Genomic DNA, 21,897 nt, shown 5'->3' on the forward strand with positions numbered 1-21,897 from the left:
ACCCTTGCGGGTGAGTAGTGTGCTATGCAAGTATCAAATTTACATTTTACATGATGTCATAAATTGGATTTATTTGTGGTCCTCAAATTATCTGAAATGTAGCTGGAGAAAAAATAGATATTCACAAAAAAACACAGAGTTAACCTGAATTCTTTTTGCCGTATGTGCTTCACGTGAGGGAAACGTCATTTTTTTAGCTTGGGTATTGTTGTAATCTCCATTGTTATATGCATAATGGTATAGCCCATGCCCACCTCCCTGCTGGCCCTGTTTGGTAAGGCTGGGCAGAGAGAGCTTACAATAGAATGTTGACAGACGAAGGTTCTGGATTATTGAGGAGAGCGGATGACTGGAATACACAGAGTCACACTCACCTCGTGTGTGGTCTTTACTTCATTATAACACTGGCGACGTTCTGTGGAGGGGGCAGCAGGGCATCTCCCCTTTTGTGTTGATCTCTCCTGCTACGGGCTCAAGTTGCAAGTCAGACTTTGGTCAAAGTTCAAAATTTACAAAAGCTGTGCTGCTTCTCCCAGCTGTGCTGCGTTGTCCCGCTCCTGGTGTGCAGCATGTTTCCTTCACGGAGCCTGTCCGGCGTAGGCAGTGACACTGGGACGGCCGTCAACCTGCTCGAGTTGTTCCGGTGTGGGGAGGCGCATTTTGGCAAAGACTTTCACTTCTACCCCGCGGATCAGCTGTCATTAGTGTTGCCTCAGGCGTTCCTGTGAGGGGTGCGCAGGTCAACTACGACTTCTCGTAACCCCGTTGCTCAGCTGTTCTTCGTGTCTGCCTCTGTGCGGGCACTGTCCTGGTGGGTTCCGCAGTGGTCTGTGTGTTCAGCGGAGTACAGGCGCCTACCGGGAGCCGTATGGTCACAGCAGCCACATTCCTGTCAGCTCCGGCGCTCCCTCCTGTCAGCGGCGGATTCCTGTGGAGCTGTCTTCCTGCGAGGTCTTCTGGCTCCGCCCCGGGGTATCGTACTGCCGGCGCACCAGTCCTCTTCGGGCCGGTCAGCAGTCTCCGGATCAGCATCCAGTCGAGTGTGCAAGTAAGATCCACCCAGTTCGCTTTCAGCGAGTGTGTTTATTTTTTCTGTGATGCGCACACATGGTGCGTGTTGTTAATATTTCCACAAGTCCATATACAACGTGTTACACATATTTCTTCACTGTGATATGCACACATGAGGCGTGCATCTCGATTTCTTTACGCTTTAGCGTGTACCTCTGCACTGTGGCACGCGCACATTTTGGGGATTCAATACTTTCCTTGGCTTGTTTAAAATCTACACTGTGACGTGCACACATTGCGTGCATACCTTACATTTCCTAAGTGCCTATGTCTACTGTGACATGCTCACATTGGGTGTGCTGTATATGACCTTGTCAGATCTGGCATGGTTTTGGGTGATTAATACCTGTGTCAAGTCTTGCAATGTTCTCCGCACAAGTTTGATTTGAGTTCAAAGTCTGCGCTTCTTCTTTTAAGGTCTGGATATTGAGGGTCCAGAGCCATATAACCCTGTGAGATCGTAACATATTCAAAATGGGCACTCCTGGCATGAGTCAACCTCCGTCTTTCCTCAATGACTGTGGTGATCCAGAAATTCATTGGAAAGACTGGACAAAGCTATTTGAATCTTATTTAATCGCTATGGGGGGTGAAAGGTTCTCTCCGTTGCGCAAACAACATATCCTGTTACACAATTTGGGCGTTCATGGACGTAAAGTCTATGAAACTTTACCTGAGCCTGAGTTGGAAGAGGAGGATAACGCTGATGTGTATGACATCACTCTGATGAAGTTGGAGTTACATTTTGGTGACAAGGTCAATGTGGTGCTTGAACGCCACAAGTTTTTTAGTCGTGTTCAAGGAAAGGGGGAATCGATTAATAATTACATAGCTGCCCTTAGAGGTCTTACACAATTATGTGATTTTGGTGGCTTAAACGATTCCCTTATAAGAGATCAACTCGTGAGGTGTACGAATAGTGGGAAGGTACAAGAGAAATTGCTGGCAAAAAACCCATCCTTAAAGGATGCCATTTCAATTGCGCAATCTGTTGAGCATACCGCTAAGTGTGTCAGAGAAATGAAAATTAAAGAGGAGGTGGTGGCATCCATTCAGTGTGAAGGTTCTGAGGGAGAAGTATTTAAGGTTATCAATAGAGAAGGTATTAAAAGCACACCCACTAGTAATCCTATTAGGGAGAGCCAAGGGTTGAAATGTTTTAGGTGTGGCAGCAATAACCATCTGGCCAACAGCCCCTTTTGTTCTGCACGTGGAGTTTTGTGTAAAAAATGCAATAGAAGAGGCCATTTGGCCAGGGTATGCAGGGATGGGTCAAGTAACTCTGCTAGGGCTGTCAACACCAGTGGGGAATCACAAGCGAGATTCATTTTTCAAGTGAAAGATAGCCAAGAAGCGGACAGGCCAAATTATCCCAAATGTGTCATACTCATTGATAACAAACCCCTTGAGGTGTATGCGGACTCGTGTTCACCGTTTACGTTAGTAAACCTTGCAGACTTTGAGAATTTCCTGGGGTGCGACAAGGATATGCTGGTCCCTCCTGACATATCGCCTGAAGGGTACACCAGAGACCCCATTCCTTTGGTGGGGATGGTTAGTAGTCACATAGACTTCAAAGGTAGAACCATTGTAGGCAAAGTGTATGTAGTCGAGAGGGGTGCGAACCTGTTGGGGTGGAAACACCAGAAAGAACTGGGTATTATCCTTGACCCAAATGACGAGAACCAAGTCATTTTAGTAGACATTCCCAATTGCAATAAGCTCATACAAGATGCTTTTCCTGATCTTTTTACTGATAAATTGGGAAAGTTAAAAGATTTCCAACACAAAATTAAAGTGAAGAAGGGCGCCAAACCTGTGGTTCACAGAGCGCGTCCAGTTCCTTTTCGACTGAGAGAAATCCTCAAAAGTGAGTTGGATAAATTGTGTGACATGGGTGTCATTCAACCCATAGAGGCATCTGAATGGTTGGCCCCTCTAGTTCTTGCTTCTAAAGCAAATGGTAATGGTATCCGCGTCTGTGTGGACTTGCGCAGCCTCAACGACAACATCTGGGTGGAGAGGTTTCCCCTGCCTAACATAAACGAGATGTTGAGCACTATGGGTAAAGGGTGCTACTTCTCTGTCATAGACTTGTCGATGGCCTACCATCAAGTCGAGTTACATCCTGATTCCAGACCCCTGACGGCATTTTCATCGCCGTTTGGGGCCCACATGTTCATCAGGATGCCTTTCGGCTTGGCCTCGGCGGCGTCTATTTTTCAAAAAGTCATGCAACAAGTGCTGGAGGGCATCAAGAACACTCTCTGTTTTCAGGATGACATACTAATGTATGGGTCGACGGAGGAAGAACATGATGACATCCTCAACACAGTGTGCCAAAGATTGTCTAAAGCAGGATTAACTGTTAAACTCGATAAGTGCAAGATCAAAGTGACCTCGGTGGATTATTTGGGTCACACCATATCGAAGGATGGGTTCAAACCAAAGCACAGCCTGATTCAAGCCGTCAGGGACGCTGCGAACCCCTCAAGCAAAGAGGAGCTTAAATCATTTCTAGGTCTAGTTGAGTACATGTCTAAGTACGTAAAAAAAATTGCAGATCTTTGTGATGGTCTACGTGAGCTCTTAAAGAAAGACAGAGAATTTGTGTGGGAGGAGAGACACAGCATGATGGTGAAGTCCATAAAAGATCGTATCCTAGAATCACCTGCACTAGGGTCGTTTGACCCACGGAAAAAGACCATTCTCACGACGGATGCATCCAACAAAGGGTTGGGTGCGATGCTTTCTCAAAAGGACCAGGGCCAAGATACCATTATAGCATTTGCATCATGGACCCTCAACTCGGCGGAAAAAAACTATTCTGTCATCGAAAGGGAGGCGTTGGCGTGCTTCTGGGCCGTCAACCATTTTAAATTTTTCTTGTGGGGGATACAATTTGTTATACACACTCACCACAAGCCTCTGACATTTATGTTCTCGTCAAAAAGTGTGCATAACAATTCTCAGAGAATTTCCAAATGGGTCCTGGGCCTAGAAAACTACTGCTTTAAAGTGGAATACCTCCCAGGTCCTGAGAATGTAATTGCTGACTACCTGTCCAGGTCTCCACTTGTGGATTATTCTAGCGAGGAGCAGTTGGATGTTCCCATTTTAGCCATGCATCCCCCTTCATTAACGAAGGAAGAGTGGGATGCTAGTGTGAACGAAGACAAAGAGATGGGCATCCTCAAACAGTTCATCCTCAATGGCTGGCCTGAGACTCGCTCACAAGTCCCAGATTCGGTCAAAGACTTTTGGGAGGTGAGGTACGAACTGTCTATACAGTCTGATGTGATACATCGAGGGAACAGAGCTGTTGCCCCCAAGAATATGAGGAACAAAATTATCGACCTGGCCCATGAGGGTCACTTGGGCAGGAGCCTCACGAAAAACAAAGTTAGGGGCTGCTTCTGGTTCCCAAAAATGGACTCCATGATTGAACTCAAAGTAAAGGAATGCATTAGCTGTGCAAATAGTGACAAAAGCAAAATCACACGCAATGCTCCGTTATCCCCTGTTGAGGTTCCGGAGGTTCCATGGACAAAATTAGCTGTGGACATTATTGGTCCTATGGATGTCCTAGGTACACAAAGGAGATTTATGTTCATTCTTGTAGATTATACCTCCCATTGGGTAAATTTGAAATTCACTTCATCTACCACAACGAGCAACCTCATCTCATTTTTAAAGAGTGTTTTTGTGTATGAGGGTATCCCAGCCATATTGGTGACAGACAATGGGGTGCAGTTTACCTCAGAGACAATGAAATCATTCTTGGGGAATCTCAACATAAAGCATGAAAAAACTGCGCTCTATTGCCCCAGAGCCAATGGGTTGGTAGAAAGGGCTAATCGGTTAATTAAAGAACACATCCAATTGGCCATCACTAGTGGGTTTGATGTTGAAGATTCCTTAAGAGAGTGCATCTGGTCTTACCATACCACGCCCAATCTGATCACAGGAGTGTCTCCCTTTGTTTGTTTGAGAGGTAGGGAACCCTGTACTAAAATGAACCCGGGTTGGCTGGGAGGTGGAAAAAGGGTAGTCCCTGATCTGGTGAAGAGCAGAGAGAAGATTTCCCAACACCAACGGAAGTACAAGGGGTGGTACGACCAGATGCATGGTGTCAAAGCTCAGGAGTACAAGGTTGGCACTACAGTGCAGGTTAAGAAGCTCACACATGTTCAACCAGGTATGAGCAAGTACCATACACATCAACGTGTGGAAAAGCATGGTCGAAATGTAGTTCGCCTGGATAATGGACAGACTTGGAGCAAGGACAGAGTGGTGGTCTCATCCCAACCGTAGTGTATGTTTTCCTTTGTTTCCCCACATAAGGAGATGTGTTGTAATCTCCATTGTTATATGCATAATGGTATAGCCCATGCCCACTTCCCTGCTGGCCCTGTTTGGTACGGCTGGGCAGAGAGAGCTTACAATAGAATGTTGACATACGAAGGTTCTGGATTATTGAGGAGAGCGGATGACTGGAATAAACAGAGTCACACTCACCTCGTGTGTGGTCTTTACTTTATTATAACAGGTATGTTTTGCCCATACTAGAAATTTTTGTTCACATCACACTACAGCTTTTATAAGCAATGAACTTAATTTCTGCTGGACGAACATTTAGAAAACAGATAGCAAATATGTTTTGGAAATCTGGCTGTGTTAATAAACTTTTGATGCGGCGTCAATTCTTTACTGTTTCTAGACCCAGCAAGTTCAAAGTTCTTTTGAGACAACCAAATGTAATAATAGATCAGCTTGATAAACTAATGAAACAATAAGTGATTAGGCTTTTTCTCTGTACCCGTTGATATTGTAAAAAATTAAACTAACTTCAACAGGCCTTATTAGGGCCCATTGTCTTGCTGCACTCCTCCCTGAATGTCTGTGGTTGCTGCCGCATTTGCCACATTGCTAGGCCTTTGGCCATGCATGGTTGGGGGTTGGCCACAGGTCCTGGCCAGGGAAGGGAGATGATGTGGCCTCCTCCCCTTTTTTAAGCATTTCAGACTAAGAATATGCCTCATGTCCCCCTCCTCTTTAGTAATATACGCACCTCTCCCCAGGCCCTGGCCACCCCAGACCTTCATTCGTTGCTCTCAATTCCTTGATTTGGATTTTATAGGCCCCCTTCCCAGACATTTTAATTTGAATAGGAGTGAATAACCCTTGTAGAATTCTTGACTTATTTCTGAATTCTTGGAGTAAGCCAAGAGTATTACAAGAGCTTGTTGCAGCAAAAGCTTTGTGACTTGGGTACAATGTTGCCTACTTTTCGTGTTTGAACTTTTGTTGTTGTCTGGATACAAATGTTTTGTATAACTCTCCAATAATATTTTGGTTATGTCTGCACTAGGCAAATAAAGTAATTACATGTGTTAGTAAAAAGCTTTGGCAACCATCTACAGTCCTGCTTCAATGTCTGTAACTTAGTATAGTTTGTTGCCGAACTGCACCGCTTTCAAAACTACATCAACTTTCAATTTTTGCAGTACAAGAGACTAAAAAGACCCACATTCAATAGCTTTCCGAGTGTCTGTTCAAAATGGATTTTATTGTTTGGATTTTTTAACTTGGCAAACAGGTCTCACTTAAGTACATTTCCAAATTTTCTTTTTGTATATCTCTATAATTTAGCCACAAATCTGCTATTGTTGTTCTTGTTCTCAACTACTGCTTAAACCGAAGTTTCACACAGCCATGTGTTAATAAATATAGTTGGACATGGGGTGAAAAAAATAATCTGTGTACATTTATCAAACAGTTGGCTTCAGTCTTAATTTCTAATCTCTAGCTGTGGCAGTGTCTCAGACCCGGTGTCCCACTGGAAAGACGGATCACCAAACAGTGGTGCGAAATTGGTTTCCAAGGAGATGATCCAAAAACAGATTTTAGAGGAATGGGATTACTAGGATTATACAATTTATTGTAAGTAATGTTTTATCTTTAAAATCTTGGGTGCAAAATATCACTGTTTCAAACTGAATCCTGTTCAAAACCCTATTGCCAGTGGTGTTGTTGCGTCACTTGTAAACAGAAGATTTAACGCCTTTGCTAAAGGAATGACTAAAAATATACATTTGGAAGGACAAGATAAATGAAGGTCTATGTTAACATGTGTCTCTTGCTTGATGGATAGTGGCTTAGTCCAAGTTATAATGGAGAAGAGGAGAAAGCATTGGTAGTAGCGGTAAAACATATCTTTACCACTGTAGCCTTTCAATATTCTTCGTCCATGGCTTCATTGACTCAGAAGAACAACCAGAGAGAGAAAAAATATTTCAGCTGCATTCCCTAATATAAGATACATGAAACGTTTTACCGTCTTAGGATGTAATGGCATGTTGCTTTCTGACTCCTTCCCATCTCCACTCCCCTGTAAGTCTGTATTGTCTGAGTGAGAGTATGAGGTCATAGGGCAAGATAAGAGATTGACAGTCCAAAGGGAAGGGAAAGGGAGGCTGATGATGGTGACAACTGCACATCACTCACATCAACTAGCTGCAACCAGGGTCCTCCACCATTCTTTCTCATTTATTGTAGTGCAATCCTTCCTTTCTTATAAACAAATAAGTTACTTACCTTCGCTAATGCTCTATCTTGTGTATACTCTTATCTAGCTGCAGAATGCTCACCTTTAGAATATCCCCAGGTGCCAGACTGGATCCAGAAATGGGGAGTACAAAAATGCATTACATTTCACATTTTGTAGTCAGCTGAGTTTAACTGATTTGTCCAGAATCACATGATGTGGTGTTATGGTCTCGTGCCAGGAATCTAACCTATGCCCCATCTTACACAATCTGCAGCGTAAGTCGCTAGCATACATCTCCTCCCTTGTAAAAAGAATTAGTCATCTTGTTCTTGATCTATGTATTAGCATGATGATATTTGTCATAGAAAAACTGCTATAATTTGGTATTGAAAAGTTGTCTGTAGGTATTAGCTTGTTGTGTTTGTTTCTGCAACAAATAATGTCTGCATTCAAAATATGTGTATCTGATGCTATTGATTTGAAGTGTGATGTTAATTGTATATTGTGTGATATATGATTTATATGGCTGCAGTTTTGGTACAGATAATTCTAATGTTGTTTTATTGCATGATCCTGTCATTTCCTGTGCTTTTGAATGGACACGCCATTCCCTGAAGCTGTGTAGATATATTGTAGATATGTTTATTGTTTTTCTTTTCTCGTTTAATGATCCTGTTGCTACGAAGTTAAATTAAGTCCTAACTGTCATTGGTACATTTTCAGTGTGATTTATGTCTTTGATTATATTTGATAGTCCATTTGTTAGACCATTTGTTACTGAAATATTACATTTAAGTTTTTATCAAAAGTTATATCGCTATTGCTATTGTTTTTGTTGGATTTATTGATTTAAGTAGTTCATTTTTGACTTCTGAATAATAAACTATAATGGTATTCTGTGCTGTATTAGTATAAACTAGACATGTTTTATATGGTCTAGTAAAACTGCATTGTTCATTTTAATGACTTCATAATTTGTCACCATAATATATGGAATAGTTCATATTATATTGGTATCTAGTGTAGTCACACGATGTTTGATTAGTGCAATATAATTTTGAGTGTGCCTGTTTTAGTCGTAATCTGTTATTAATGAGGAGATGGATGTGCTATTTTTATTTGTGCTCTAGCTTTTTTATATGCTTTAGTAAAACTGCACTGTTCTTTTTATTGAATCTATAATTTACCGCCATGATATGGAATAGTTTGCATTATATTATCTAGTGTTGTTGCACTTTGTTTGATTATTAAGTCATCTTTGTGGGCATGCTTGCTTTCTCTTAATGTATCAACGAGTTCTACAAATGGAATGTCAGTTTTTTGGTGCATAGGTTTAAGTTAATAAAGCTTGAATAGGAAGTCCATAAGTTAGTAGCAAGTGGGCCATAGAATTGCTTGGCATTTTCAAACATATATGAATCAAATGCTGGTTTTTATTTGGTAAAGGTCTCGGGTTAGTCAATTAGAAATGCCTCTGAATGGTAGTTTGGATTCTTTAGTTACATGCAGCCTATTGTTTATAAAATTTAACATATTTCCATCAACCATTGATATTCCATAAATTGTGAGAAACTTTAAATGTGGAAGTTTTGTTTGTGAAATATTCTGTTGTTCATATGATAGTGGTTTGTAAAGACAGTTTTGTGAAAATGTTACTTGTAAGGATATATATAAAGTATGGCCTTTGATGTCTTGTGCTGTATTTCTTGATAGGACTGTAAGTAATATGTAGATATTATCTGGATTATTTCCAGCTTGGTTTTTATGATATTTTAGTAGAGTTAGATACAGGGCTGTGATGAGGAAACATATGCAAGCAGTTCTGAATGTATGATATGATAAAGGTTTCATTTTGAGCCAATGTAAATGATGGTACAAAAAATGTAGTTGCTTATGTGGTAAAAGGATACATTAATTTAGGGTATTCTTGATAATGTAATTGTCTGGTAATGATGCTTTATTCAAATTATTCTGGTGTATTTGTTTTGTTTCTTGTATTCTTGATACTATATTAAGTAAATGTAGCTGTTTTTTCAGCAGCAAATAAGGTTTAACAGTAATACCTTGTGCCACTAGGTGGTGTAGTGCTGCTCCGCCTTGACTTCGTTCTTCCCTGAAAGTGACAGGACTGAGCGTTATATAAGTGTCACCCTTTTGTAACCACATCAGTTTCTTGCTTGACTCTTTCTGTGCGCTCAGACAGAGTACAAAACAACTATTGGTACCATTGTGGAGATTTCTAAATTGGGACTGTTTTAGAAGTTCTAAAGTGATCACTCCACATAACGGAGAGGTGGGAAGGCAAGGAGGAATCTGTGGTTAGCTAGAGTATCTACCAAAAACAGCATTTCCGAAGGTAAATCACTTGCTCTTCTGATAAATACTTCTACCTGCTAAGGTGGAGGGACTGTGAAATGGGCTCAAACCAAAAAGTCCTGCAGGCCGAAAGCGCAAAATGCCTTCCCTGTGGGACCTGGCTGTCAAGGCAGTAATGCTTCATAAATGCGTGTCCTGACACCCATATCTCAGCCTGATAGATGTCAAGAACATTTACCAATACAGTGGTAGTGGCCTTGGGTCTGAAATGAGCCCTCAGTCATTTCAGAGGCTGCTTCTTGGCAAATGCGGAGCAGATCTCAATGCAGTGGACTATTTACTTTGACTTGCACTGCCTTATCTTTCTTTGCCCTAGTGAACCTCACAAATAGGTGATCATCCACTCAATGGCCTTTGACGCAATTGATGTAAAAGCTTAAGGCTACTGGGTTCAGCTAATGGATTCTCTCCTCCTCTTTTGAGGGGAGATGTGGGGAAAAGACTGTTGGGAAGGCAATGGATTGGCCAATGAGAAAAGGAGTCCCAACTTTTGGCAAAAAGGGCGCCCTGTTCCTCAACATCAGTTTGTCTGGGAAAAAAGTAGTATAGGGCAACTGCACTGACAGACCCTGGAGCTCACTCAAGTGATGAGCTCAAGGGATTGCATTGAGAAAGACAGTTTTGAGAGTCAGTACATGCAACAATCAGCTGTGCCTTGGCTTGAAGGGAGTGCACATGGGGAACGCCAGGACCAAATTAAGGTCCTGCTATGAGCATCAGAGTTTGGGAGGGAACACGTGTGTCAAATCCTTAAAACTGCTTCAAAACAGGTAATTCAAACAAGTATAGTTTGTCTGGCAAATACAAAAAGGCTGACTGGGCCAACAAAGAACTTTAAATAGTGCCCACTGCAAGGCTGTGCTGGGCCAAAGAAAAAACAAACAATAAAATATCCAACTTGTAAGGGGTATGTGTTGTGGACTTCACACTAGCCCACAAAGTTGTCCCGTGCCTGGCGTAAATGGACTTTGTAGAGGGATGCCTGGCAGCACAAGTAACATCCACAATCTACGGTGGTAGATTGAATAAGGTCAACTGTCGCCGCTCCATCCCCACGCATGAAGGTTTAGATTATGCAGGTTTGGTTGCAAAACCGTGCCCTTCCGCTGCAACAGCATATTCTTCTGATGCGATAGCCTGATCAAGTGGCAGATGCTCATGTCCAGAAGTTCCGGTAACCAAAATCTCCTGCCACTATCCGAAGCCACTGTGATGACTTGGGTACTGTTGTGCCTGATCTTCTCCAGAACCTGAGCCAGGAGAGGCAGAGGTGGAAAGGCATACAGGAGCCCCATGCCCCACTTTAGCCAGAATACATCTCCAAAAGAGAGCTTTCTTGGGAACTCCAGTGCAAAAAGGTTTTTACACTTCATGCTCTCGACGGTGGTGAAAACAACCAGCTTGGCCTTCCTGACATTTAAAGATCCCGCCAAGTGGTTCTTGATTAGGAAGATGCTTTGACCCTTCAACCAACTCCATAGGTGCAGCGACTCATGGCACTGGACCCACGACCGCATTCCAGCCTGCTTTTTTCACTACTACATGGTGCTGGTGTGGTATTATCAATGAGAACGTGAACCGGCCTTATGTATGGCAGGAATGTCTTCAACGCAAGCTGAATGGCCCACAACTCTAACAGATTGATGTGGAGCTGGGTGTCCGTTGGAGGCCAGAGCTCTCTGATTTCTACCTCTCCCAGATGACCTCCCCAACCGAGCAGTGACTCATACGACACAGCCGTCAGCTCTTTGTGAGGAAAGAAGAGGGGTCTGTTGGCCAGGATGCGGTCGTGTAGCCTGCACTGCAGACCTTCTTTAGCCTCCCCCGAAACTTGGATGACATCCAACTTGTTTCCTTGCTGATGGGCCCACCGACACTACAGATCCTGCTGCAGAACCCTCATATGTCACTTCGTGAAGTGGACATGCAGGATGCATGAGGCCAGCAGGCCAAAAAGTCTCAGAGCTGCTTTCGCCAAGATCCAGGACCGAGCCTGAAACATCATGGTCATAGCCTCCAAGTCATAGACTTGTTGAGGAGGGGGAAAGGCCTTGAACTGCGATGTCTCCAAGACAGCTTCTATAAAAGGAAGTCTTTGCAAAGGAGGCAGGTGTGACATCGGCTCATTGATCGAGAACCCTCAAAGATGTAAGGAGGTCTGCTGTTGTCTGGAGGTGATACACGACTGACTGTGGCAAGCCTGCCATCAACAGCCAGTCGTTGACATAGGGGAAAACTGGTACCCAGAACCTCCAAAGATGTTCCATGACCACCACCGTCACGTTGGTGAACACCTGAGTGGTGCTGGTATGGCCTAAGTGGAACACAGCAAACTGGAAATGCTTCTGGACAACCTTGACTAGTAGGTAATGTATGTGGGAAGGCAGGATAGGCACATGAAAGTAGGCATCCTACAAGTACAAGGCTACCATCCAGTCACCTGGATCTAGGGCTGACAAAACCGGGACCTGCATGAGCATTTTCAATATGTCCTTCCTCAGGAAGGTGTTGAAGGCAAGGGTCTAGGATAGGACAAAGGCTTCCATCCTTCATCGACACAAGGATATACCTTGACTGACATCTCTTACCTATTTCAGAGTCTGGAACCCTTTCAATGGCCCTTTGAACAGCAGAGCTCACACCTCTTGAAATAGGATGGAGAGGTGCCACTCTGATGTGGGCAGAAGCTACGGTGGATCGGAAAGGAATGTAAAAGCATAAGCCTGTAGGAGGATCTGAAGGACCCATCTGTCAGTAGTGACAGTTTGCCAGCCTTGGAGAAATGTTTGACCCTCCCCCACACAGGGTGCTTGTGCACATCTAAGGACAAACTAAAGCAGTTTGGGGGATGATGGTTTAGGGGTGGGGGACTGAGTAGAATGGTTTATCTTGTGACCTGCACAATGTCCGCTTAATCCCGGTCCCCAGCCACAAAAGAATTGCGGTGTATGTTGTGAGGGGCTGGCTTTGTCTATACATCAACCCACTAGAGTAACCTCGGAAGGGCAGTAGGGTGCTGTGTAGGAAAATCTGGTTTGCTGGACGCCGGTCTGTGGCATCTGGCCCATACTTGTTCACTGATGGGCAAAAGCAAGGATTAGTCCAAGTGCCAATTAGGCTTCATAATATAGAATTAAACAAGACTGTCCCAGGGTGCAAAGCCTCAGTAAGGACATTTGTTTAACTTCAGCAGATGGCAGTTGTAGGTCAGGACCTCAGTTACTCATCTAAATACAAGAGCAAAGGAAATACTCTCCTCCATTTGGGGTCGAAGGGGCAAAACGAACCCTGAATAAGTGGAATTCCCACTGGCCTCCTGTCAGTCCATGTGTAAACTGCACATTCTTTGTGCAAATTGGAGTTGTACCCTGAACCCAAACACCAAAAGCACACATCGTGCAGGCAGTTATCAACATCTGTTTCCAAATGTCACGGCTAGGTTTGAACCCTGTCATTTTTCTTGGGGAACATCATTCCTTTGGCACTGATATTCAATTTGTAGAATATCGTCAACCATTGCATTTTCATCTTGGATACCATTAACACAGAGTGCGTGTATATTGTAAAATAAATTGTAAAATAAATTCTCGCAGTTAGTTAAAGCTTTACACAGGAGGTAACGCTCCTGCCAAGACCTGTCCTCAATAAACTCTCTCACTCACATGCATAAAAATGTATTTGGTTCCATCGAATAGCTCAATCAGTCCTCACTTCCTATAAAATACTTGAAGTTACATTACTGTCAACATTACTTTACATTCCTTCCCATTAATTTCCATTAGCCCTCTATGCAATACAAGAAGTAATCCAATAAAGCATTCCAGATGGAGTCAAATTTAGAACCCTTCCAACAATATTAAAGCTAAGTTAATGGATGGCCAGCAGATTCCAATCGGTGTTAATGCCACTGAATAGCAGAGGTTGATTCAGGGTTCTTCCTTGTAAATGCTGTATCCAATCTAGATGCCACCATGCATTGTCAAAGTACTACTTTATCTTGTTTTAACAGCACCTTAGTAAGAGAACTATCGGCCAACAAGGCTAACCTGGAGTCCTTTTAAATAGGAAATCCCAAAATGTCTATGCAAACATTTATTTTAGAAGTATAACCATTTGCAGTTAATGCAACAATATGTGGATGGTATCACCTGATGTCTCTCATCAAAAATGGGTTCTTTTTGAGGAATATAGTCTATTCAAACAAGATCACACAATACACCTATTCTGGACTTTTTTGAGAAATGTTACTTTTAGTAATCTAATTTGATCATTACTTTTTAAGATTTAATAATTCTATGCTATGATTGTAATTTTGTTTATTGTAGTAGTGTTGTATCCTTTCTTATTTCCCACCTTGGTACCTTCCATGATTCTGTAGTGATAAAGAAACCCACTAGGGTACCTGTGGGACAGAGCAAATTCCTCCTTCCTACAAGAATAAAGAACATGGGGAGGAATGTGGTGGAGTTGGAGGATGGGCATGTATGGAGCGGGGATCGAGTTGTGGTGTAACTCTTTTCTCGTGCTTTGTTCCGCATCCAACAAAGGTCTAGGGGCCACTCTAACACAGAAGGGAGAGGGTGTAGAAACCATCATAGCTTTTGCTTCCCGCACCTTAAGCCCACCAGAACGGAACTATTCCGTAATTGAAAGGGAAGCCTTGGCATGCTACTGGGCCATTAACCATTTCAAGCTTTTTCTTTGGGGTTGTGCTTTTACGGTCCGCACGGACCACAAACCTTTAACACACATTTTTTCATCCAAAAAAGTATTGTGTGAATCCCCTAGGATAGCTAAATGGGTCCTTGGGCTGGAGAAATTTAATTTTCGCATTGAATACCTCCCTGGTCAGGACAATGTCCTTGCAGACTATTTATCCAGATCTCCCATTGCAGGGAACAGTGAGGCTGACCCGTTAGACACTCCTGTTCTTTCCATTCTCACACCTTCCGTCTCTAAGGAGGAATGGGATGAGGAAATGGAGAAGGACTCCAGCATGAAGATACTCAAAGGTCTTATAGTAAACGGGTGGCCTGAAAAGTGTGGTGAGGTCATGGAGAGCTTAAAAGGGTTCTGGGAAGTCAGAAATGAGCTGAACATCCATGGGAACAAAATTTATCGCAATTCAAAAATTGTGCCACCTGATGCCCTCAGAGATAAGTTGATAGACCTTGCCCATGAAGGCCATTTGGGAAGGAGCCTCACTAAAAGCAAAGTGAGGAACAGTTTCTGGTTCCCAAAGATGGACTCTATGGTGGAACTGAAGGTTAAGGACTGCTACAACTGTGCCAAAAGTGACAAGGTAAAGTCCACTCACAAGGTTCCCCTTTCCCCCGTGGAGGTACCTACTGTTCCTTGGACAAAATTGGCCATGGATATAATTGGCCCAATGGATGCCCTAGGTCCACAAAGAAAATTCATGTTTGTTTTGGTGGACTATACTTCTCATTGGGTGAACGTAAAATTTACTCCCTCCACTACGACCAAGAACCTCATCCCTTTTCTAAAGTCAGTATTTTCCTATGAGGGGGTACCTTCAACGTTAGTGACCGACAATGGGGTACAATTTACTTCGGAGGAAATGGTATTATTTTTGAAGAACCTTACCATCAAGCATGAGAAAACGGCTCTCTACTGTCCCAAGGCCAATGGGTTGGTGGAGAGGATGAACCGTATGATCAAAGACCATATCCAACTGGCAATGTCTAATGGGTTCAATGTAGACAATTCTCTTAGAGACTGTTTGTGGGCCTACCACACGGCGCCCAATTTAGTGACGGGTATATCCCCTTTTGTGGTGTTGAGAGGGAGAGAACCGGGCACAAAGTTGTGTCCCCTGTGGCTCGAGGGGGGTAAGTCTGTTGTCTATGACAGAACTGAAAGTCAGGAAAAAATTCAGCAACATCAAGCCCGTTACAAAGAGTGGTATGACAAGAAATATGGTGTGAAGAATTTAAAAGCTAATGTCAATGATTCTGTAGTGATAAAGAAACCCACTAGGGTACCTGTGGGACAGAGCAAATTCCTCCTTCCTACAAGAATAAAGAACATGGGGAGGAATGTGGTGGAGTTGGAGGATGGGCATGTATGGAGCGGGGATCGAGTTGTGGTGTAACTCTTTTCTCGTGCTTTGTTCCGCCATTTTGGGGTAGGAGATGTGCTGTATCCTCCCTCTTCCCGGTTTCCACCCTAGCTCACTTTAGATTTTCGCCACCCGCTAGCTGTAGCGGAGACAGTGTGTTGTGTGATTCTTTTTGCCTTGTTATCCGTTATGTTGGGTAAGGAGATGTGTTGTATCCTTTCTTATTTCCCACCTTGGTACCTTCCATCCACCCCCGCACCCCTTCTCCCCTTGGTATCACCTGAAGCTTACCTTAGAATGTTGACAGGCTACTCGCCAGTGCGAGAGCGGTTGGCTTGATTAAAGGAGTTACTCTCCAACTCGGCTTCTGGCTTCTTTATTACAAGTAGTTATTACATTTATGTTTACTTTTTGTATTATATATTTAACTTATTTTTTTTAAGTTATCTTTTTAAAGTTATTTTAATGGTAAAGTTTTAAATATTTAAACTTACTTATGTATTTCCAATATTTTTGCCACAATATTCTTGTACATCATAATTGTGTACCTTACAAAGTAAGTATTTAAAGTCGATATTGTTGCTGCAATATTTTTGTACTACAATAGTTTTAACCTTACATCCAACCTTTGCCTTCCAAGATTTGAATTCCATTTGCATGTGTAGGAGCAACTTTGAGCTGGTTTTGCTGTAGTTATCATGGAACAAATGTCTGAAATAATGCCCTTGCAGCCCGCGTTCGTAGCTGTGAACTTCTCGAGTTGTACACAATCCTTGACCTTTGTTACCTTCTTTTTGGGTCATGGAATCTAGAGCCTACTTTACACATTGTACAGCCTTCCTCAGTCATGTAATTAGAAGTTACATTTGCACTGAGCAGAAGATTTTTCATGCGTTGTGCAAACCTATTTGAAATGATTGTACTTTGTTATGCTCAACTCAAGCAAAAGCCCTAGGAGTCTAGAAGGAGAGAGGCCTGAAATGTATTGGAATGTATTGGGAGGAGAAGTTGGTCAAACCATAGCTGGACTTTATCTTATTCCATGTCTCCAATAAGGTTTTAATTAATTTTAAAGCCAGTCCCATTCTTAAAATGCTGCAAATGCTGTACAAACTCTGAGCTTTAGGGGTTCAGCTTAAGTAATATATCGTCCATAAAAAGAGCAGGCTAATATATCATCAATTAAAAGAGAGGGCGACCCTACCTACTTCTCTCCAAAGAGCCAGGAGCCTTGATGGATGACCATTGAGATTGATTCTAGGAAACACGTAGTTAACTGAAAGCCAAGTTGAAGAGATCGGACCAATTCCTATACGGGGCAAGACTTTAGACAAGAAGGCTGGATGTACTCTGTTGAAGTCTTTCTTAGTATACATGATTCTCTTCCTCTTTGCCTTTTCAACCAGATGGATCACCCTCTGACATCATCATTAGTCTCCATATTAAAGCCTGTTGATGTGCGTGCATCAGCCTGAGCATTAAGGGCTAGAGCCTTGAGACCAGAAATTTTATAAAAAATGTACATTAGTAATGAGCTGATTCTTAAAGGGTTTAAAGATGGCTAACACTTTATCTTTACTCCTGCAGGGTTTAACCAGTCCTGTGGATAAAAACAAGTTACGTGAGTAGGCATCGACCATGGTGGAAAGTTTCTGTAGGCACCCTGTGAACTTGTCTTTCCCCGGGCTGTTGTTCATATTCAACAGGTGAATTGCAGCAGAAACCTGAGTGAAACATGATTTTGGAATAATCTGGTAAAATGCCCCCTAAAAAACTAGGCATCTTTTAGAGCGAAGCCAATTGTCTCCTGCTCATAAAACATCTGAAGTTCTTCTATCTTGTCTTCTTGTCCATGGAAATTGAGAGCTTCAGATCCATTCCTTTGCCCTGAGAAGATGTTCTAAATTTGCCCCAGTCTTATTGGTCAGGGAATGTATGGTCTATTTGAGCTTAAGCATAGTAAATTCTGCCCTGTTTGTGACTATTGTCCACAACTGATCCCAAATTCTAGTTCTTGCCCTTAATATTCTTAGAGATGTCATTTATCTGTAGTCTGACTCACTTGCCTTAAATTTATGAATAATCTGATTCACATTGTCTCATGTCACTCTCCAGTATTTAGGTTTAAAGGGGATGTATCCATCATAGGTTACACATTAAGGTCAGAGACTTGGTCCCGAACCTCCCCCTTAAATACATCCCTGACCATGTGAGACCCCCTTGCCTCCGTTTGTCTCAAATATTCCTATATTTCCATCTCTATCTCATTCCAGAGCAATGCCAGCTGCTGGCATACAATTTCTTGTTTTGCTGGACGCCAGGCCCATATTCAAATATATCAGGATCGACGGAAGGCCAGAAAATGCAAAAAGCACAATATACCTCCAACACAAACCTAGTGAGCTAATGGGGTAATTATGAGGATATAATTGATCCTGGAGCCAAAAAGATGTCATTTCAGACATCACAGTTCCTTGCCTGCCATTCATCTCTCTGAGCCAGATCACCCAGAGCAGACTTCACGTGCCAGGACTTCAAGTTTAATGATGGAACTCCATCTTTAGACCTATCCAGCATGCAGTCCAATGCCATATTAAAGTCCCCAGTAATAATTAAGTCACCTGCAACAAATGCTAACACAGATCACAAAAGGTCAAGCAGAAACACTACTTGACCCATTTTAGGGACATAAACAATCACTAACATAAGATCACTGTTCCTCAGTTTTCTCTTGACCATGACCAAACTATAGTCCTTGTATTTTGTACTGTCTGGCTACTGAATCTGAGTGTCTCTATGAAAAATACTACTACCCCATTATGTTTAGAGTGAGTTGTGGATGCAAATAACCAAGGGTAATATTTAGGCTTCAGACATAGCTGATCAGAATGCATGTGGTGCGTCTTTTGGTGGCATAATATTTCTGGTCTGGTGTCCACCAATTACTTTAAAATGCTAATGCTCTTATTTGGGAAGTTTGATGTCAAGGGAAACTATCTGAATCATATTTGCCCATCAGAGGATAGCAGTGAATCACTCAAATGTCTACAGTTCCAAGGAAGTAGCCCTAACAGAAGACCAGGTTATTGTTTCGATCAGCAAAAAACATCGCAACAAGAACACAAGAAACAAATCCTAACCCTTTCCCAATCCAGACACCAAAGAGAAGAAAAATAATTAAGAAAAAAAAAAAATTCTGAAAAGGAGATTGAATAAGTTTGAAGAAGTTTTTTTATAATATTGTTAATCCTTTATTTATCTTTTTTGCTCTCCTGCCAAATCAGATCATGAAACCTTAATCATATTAAATGAAATAAGTTATAATGTACATATCCATCAAAATATCCAGCCATGCTCTCTTCAGCTTCAGTCACACTGCCATCTCCTCTGTGAGGGCCATCTGAACCTCTCTAATCAAGAAACTCGTTTGTCCCCTGTGTCCTGCTCGCTAACTGGGTAGGTTCTTTGCTACCATCAGGTCTGTTCAGAAGCTGCTCTAAAATAAAAAGTTTGTTTCTGTTTTTCAAGGCCTTCTGTTGCTGTACGTTTTTGTAGAAGCCTGCTGTTCCTTTATGTTTCTAGAGGCCTGCTAGATTTGGAAGTTTCCCTTACTACACAGTTCCACCTACTGTAGCTGCTCCCCCGCTATTTTGTATGTCCTTCCAACCTTCTCTGGGAGAGTGTGTCAGTAGAGGTTCTTCCTCCCAAAAGAATTGTATGTACAGTAGTGGCTGGCACAGATCAAGGGTGGCAGGACGGGCGGGGGATAACCAGCCACTACTGTACATACAATTCTTTTGGGAGGAAGAACCTCTACTGACACACTCTCCCAGAGAAGGTTGGAAGGACATACAAAATAGCGGGGGAGCAGCTACAGTAGGTGGAACTGTGTAGTAAGGGGAAACTTCCAAATCTAGCAGGCCTCTAGAAACATAAAGGAACAGCAGGCTTCTACAAAAACGTACAGCAACAGAAGGCCTTGAAAAACAGAAACAAACTTTTTATTTTAGAGCAGCTTCTGAACAGACCTGATGGTAGCAAAGAACCTACCCAGTTAGGGAGCAGGACGCAGGGGACAAACGAGTTTCTTGATTAGAGAGGTTCAGATGGCCCTCACAGAGGAGATAATAAAATTACCTCCTCGTGTCTCTCTGCGTGGTCCCTCTTCGTAGTCCCTCCGCACCAGCCAGAAGAGGAAGCAGCCAGACTCCCCTGACAAATCAGACAGCGTTGTGATTGATCTGAGCACTGTGGTTCAGCATACAGATGAGGAATGAGGGCTTGGGCATGTTTGCCATGCAGGCTGTAATGCAGCTTGCATGGGGAACATGCAAAGTGCGCATGAGTGTTTGGCTGGCCCAAGAGAAACGGCAAACATTCATGCACACTTTACAGAGTGACACCATTCCTTCCCCTGCTCTGAGAGCAGAGCAGCACCGCCCCACAAAGACGCAGGAACAAATAAAAGGATAATAATGTTCAGTTATTATGATGTTATTTTTCCTTTATTTCCACTGCTAAAAGCAGTGGGGTGACGCTCCTCTGCCTCAGCGGAGGAGCTGCCACTATGTACAAATGCAAATGTATATTGACTAAAAAGACAAAGATGTTATATGAGGTTCTAAAGAGAAATATTTCAAATGTATGATTCAAGTAGCCTTCGTCTTTGCTCTTCCACCTTCACGGAACCGAATCAACCATCTCCAAAGCAAACACTTTTCCACTGTCCTGTCATGGCCGAAAGTCACAGGAAATGGTGTGGGGGTCTAGAATGCAGAGTGGAGCAGTACTTTAAAGATTTTAAGCTTATCACTCTTTTCAACAGTTTCTTCCATCATCTGCTATCGACCAGAAGAGATTACAGCCAAGGTATAAAGAAAGGAAAGCAAGTACTTGAAGCATGTGAATCCCCTTGAAGATAATTATGGGATGAGAATTATTTGCCAACAGTGGCAGCTGGTACCCTATACATTTGGTGAGGCAACCGTCCAAATATTTAGGGTAGCAGCTGCATTTGGCTGTCAGTCATGGCTCGTTATAAACAGTGTTTATTACAAACCACGACTGACAGCTCTGGCGTTGAGGGCGCGGCTGAAAATGAAATAAAATTGAAAATGGAAATTAAAAATGCACTTACCTCTTCTGGTTTACCTCCTCCAGCCCTCGTGAGCCACTTGGCACTCTGACTGCAGCAATGGAATTCTCCACAAATCCAGGCGCTGATGTTGTGGTGCAGATGAGCAGCATGAGAGCAGCACCAGTATTGGCTAGAGCAGGCTGCCTCGATGCTCCTCGAGGCAATGGGGGCCTGTATCTGCTCTCCACCTAGCTGTCTTAGATTGCTTGGTGGAGAGGTTTACACTGCGCATGTCATGCTGGCCGTTGCATGACAGCCTGCTAAAATTACATGCACATTGTAAACAGGTGGAGTGAGCACCTCTCCCATGTTACCAGTCGGCAGCAGTGGCCCCGCCCCCAAACACGGCTCGGCTGGGGAAAGGGAAAAATAAAATGGTAATGTATTTTATTACCATTTTGTATTTTACCTTTGCGGTGGCGCTGGCAGCATGGAAGGGTCGATGCTCCTCTGTCCTAATGTGGAGGGGCTGCCGCTGCTTGCCAATTAAATATGAGACCATGGGTCAGATGTATCAAAGTGTTTTAGCCATTCTGTGTCAATGTTTTTTTTTTTTCGTAAATATGACTCTATGAATCTCCTTTGATTCCTGGAGAAAAACAGCTGAATTTCTAAAATATATTTAAAGCTGATATTTGAGTGATAAATCATGCAGTGTAAGGGCGATTATTAATATTATTG

The 21,897-nt window shown here is 42.7% G+C and overlaps 1 protein-coding gene across 4 annotated transcripts in view; it reads left to right on the forward strand.

The window, feature by feature from the left end:
* The window catches only part of ELMOD1 (ELMO domain containing 1), a 521,431-nt gene that overhangs the window by 451,094 nt on the left and 48,440 nt on the right, over nucleotides 1-21,897 (forward strand). For all 4 annotated transcript variants that reach the window (XM_085621500.1, XM_085621501.1, XM_085621499.1 and 1 more), the window contains exon 7: nucleotides 6,881-7,014. In XM_085621500.1, coding sequence (XP_085477626.1) covers nucleotides 6,881-7,014 — 134 coding nt within the window. The remainder of the gene's footprint in view (nucleotides 1-6,880; nucleotides 7,015-21,897) is intronic.

The sequence above is a fragment of the Triturus cristatus genome, chromosome 8 (assembly GCF_964204655.1).
Source record: "Triturus cristatus chromosome 8, aTriCri1.1, whole genome shotgun sequence".
In the NCBI taxonomy this organism is placed as follows: Eukaryota; Metazoa; Chordata; class Amphibia; order Caudata; family Salamandridae; genus Triturus; species Triturus cristatus.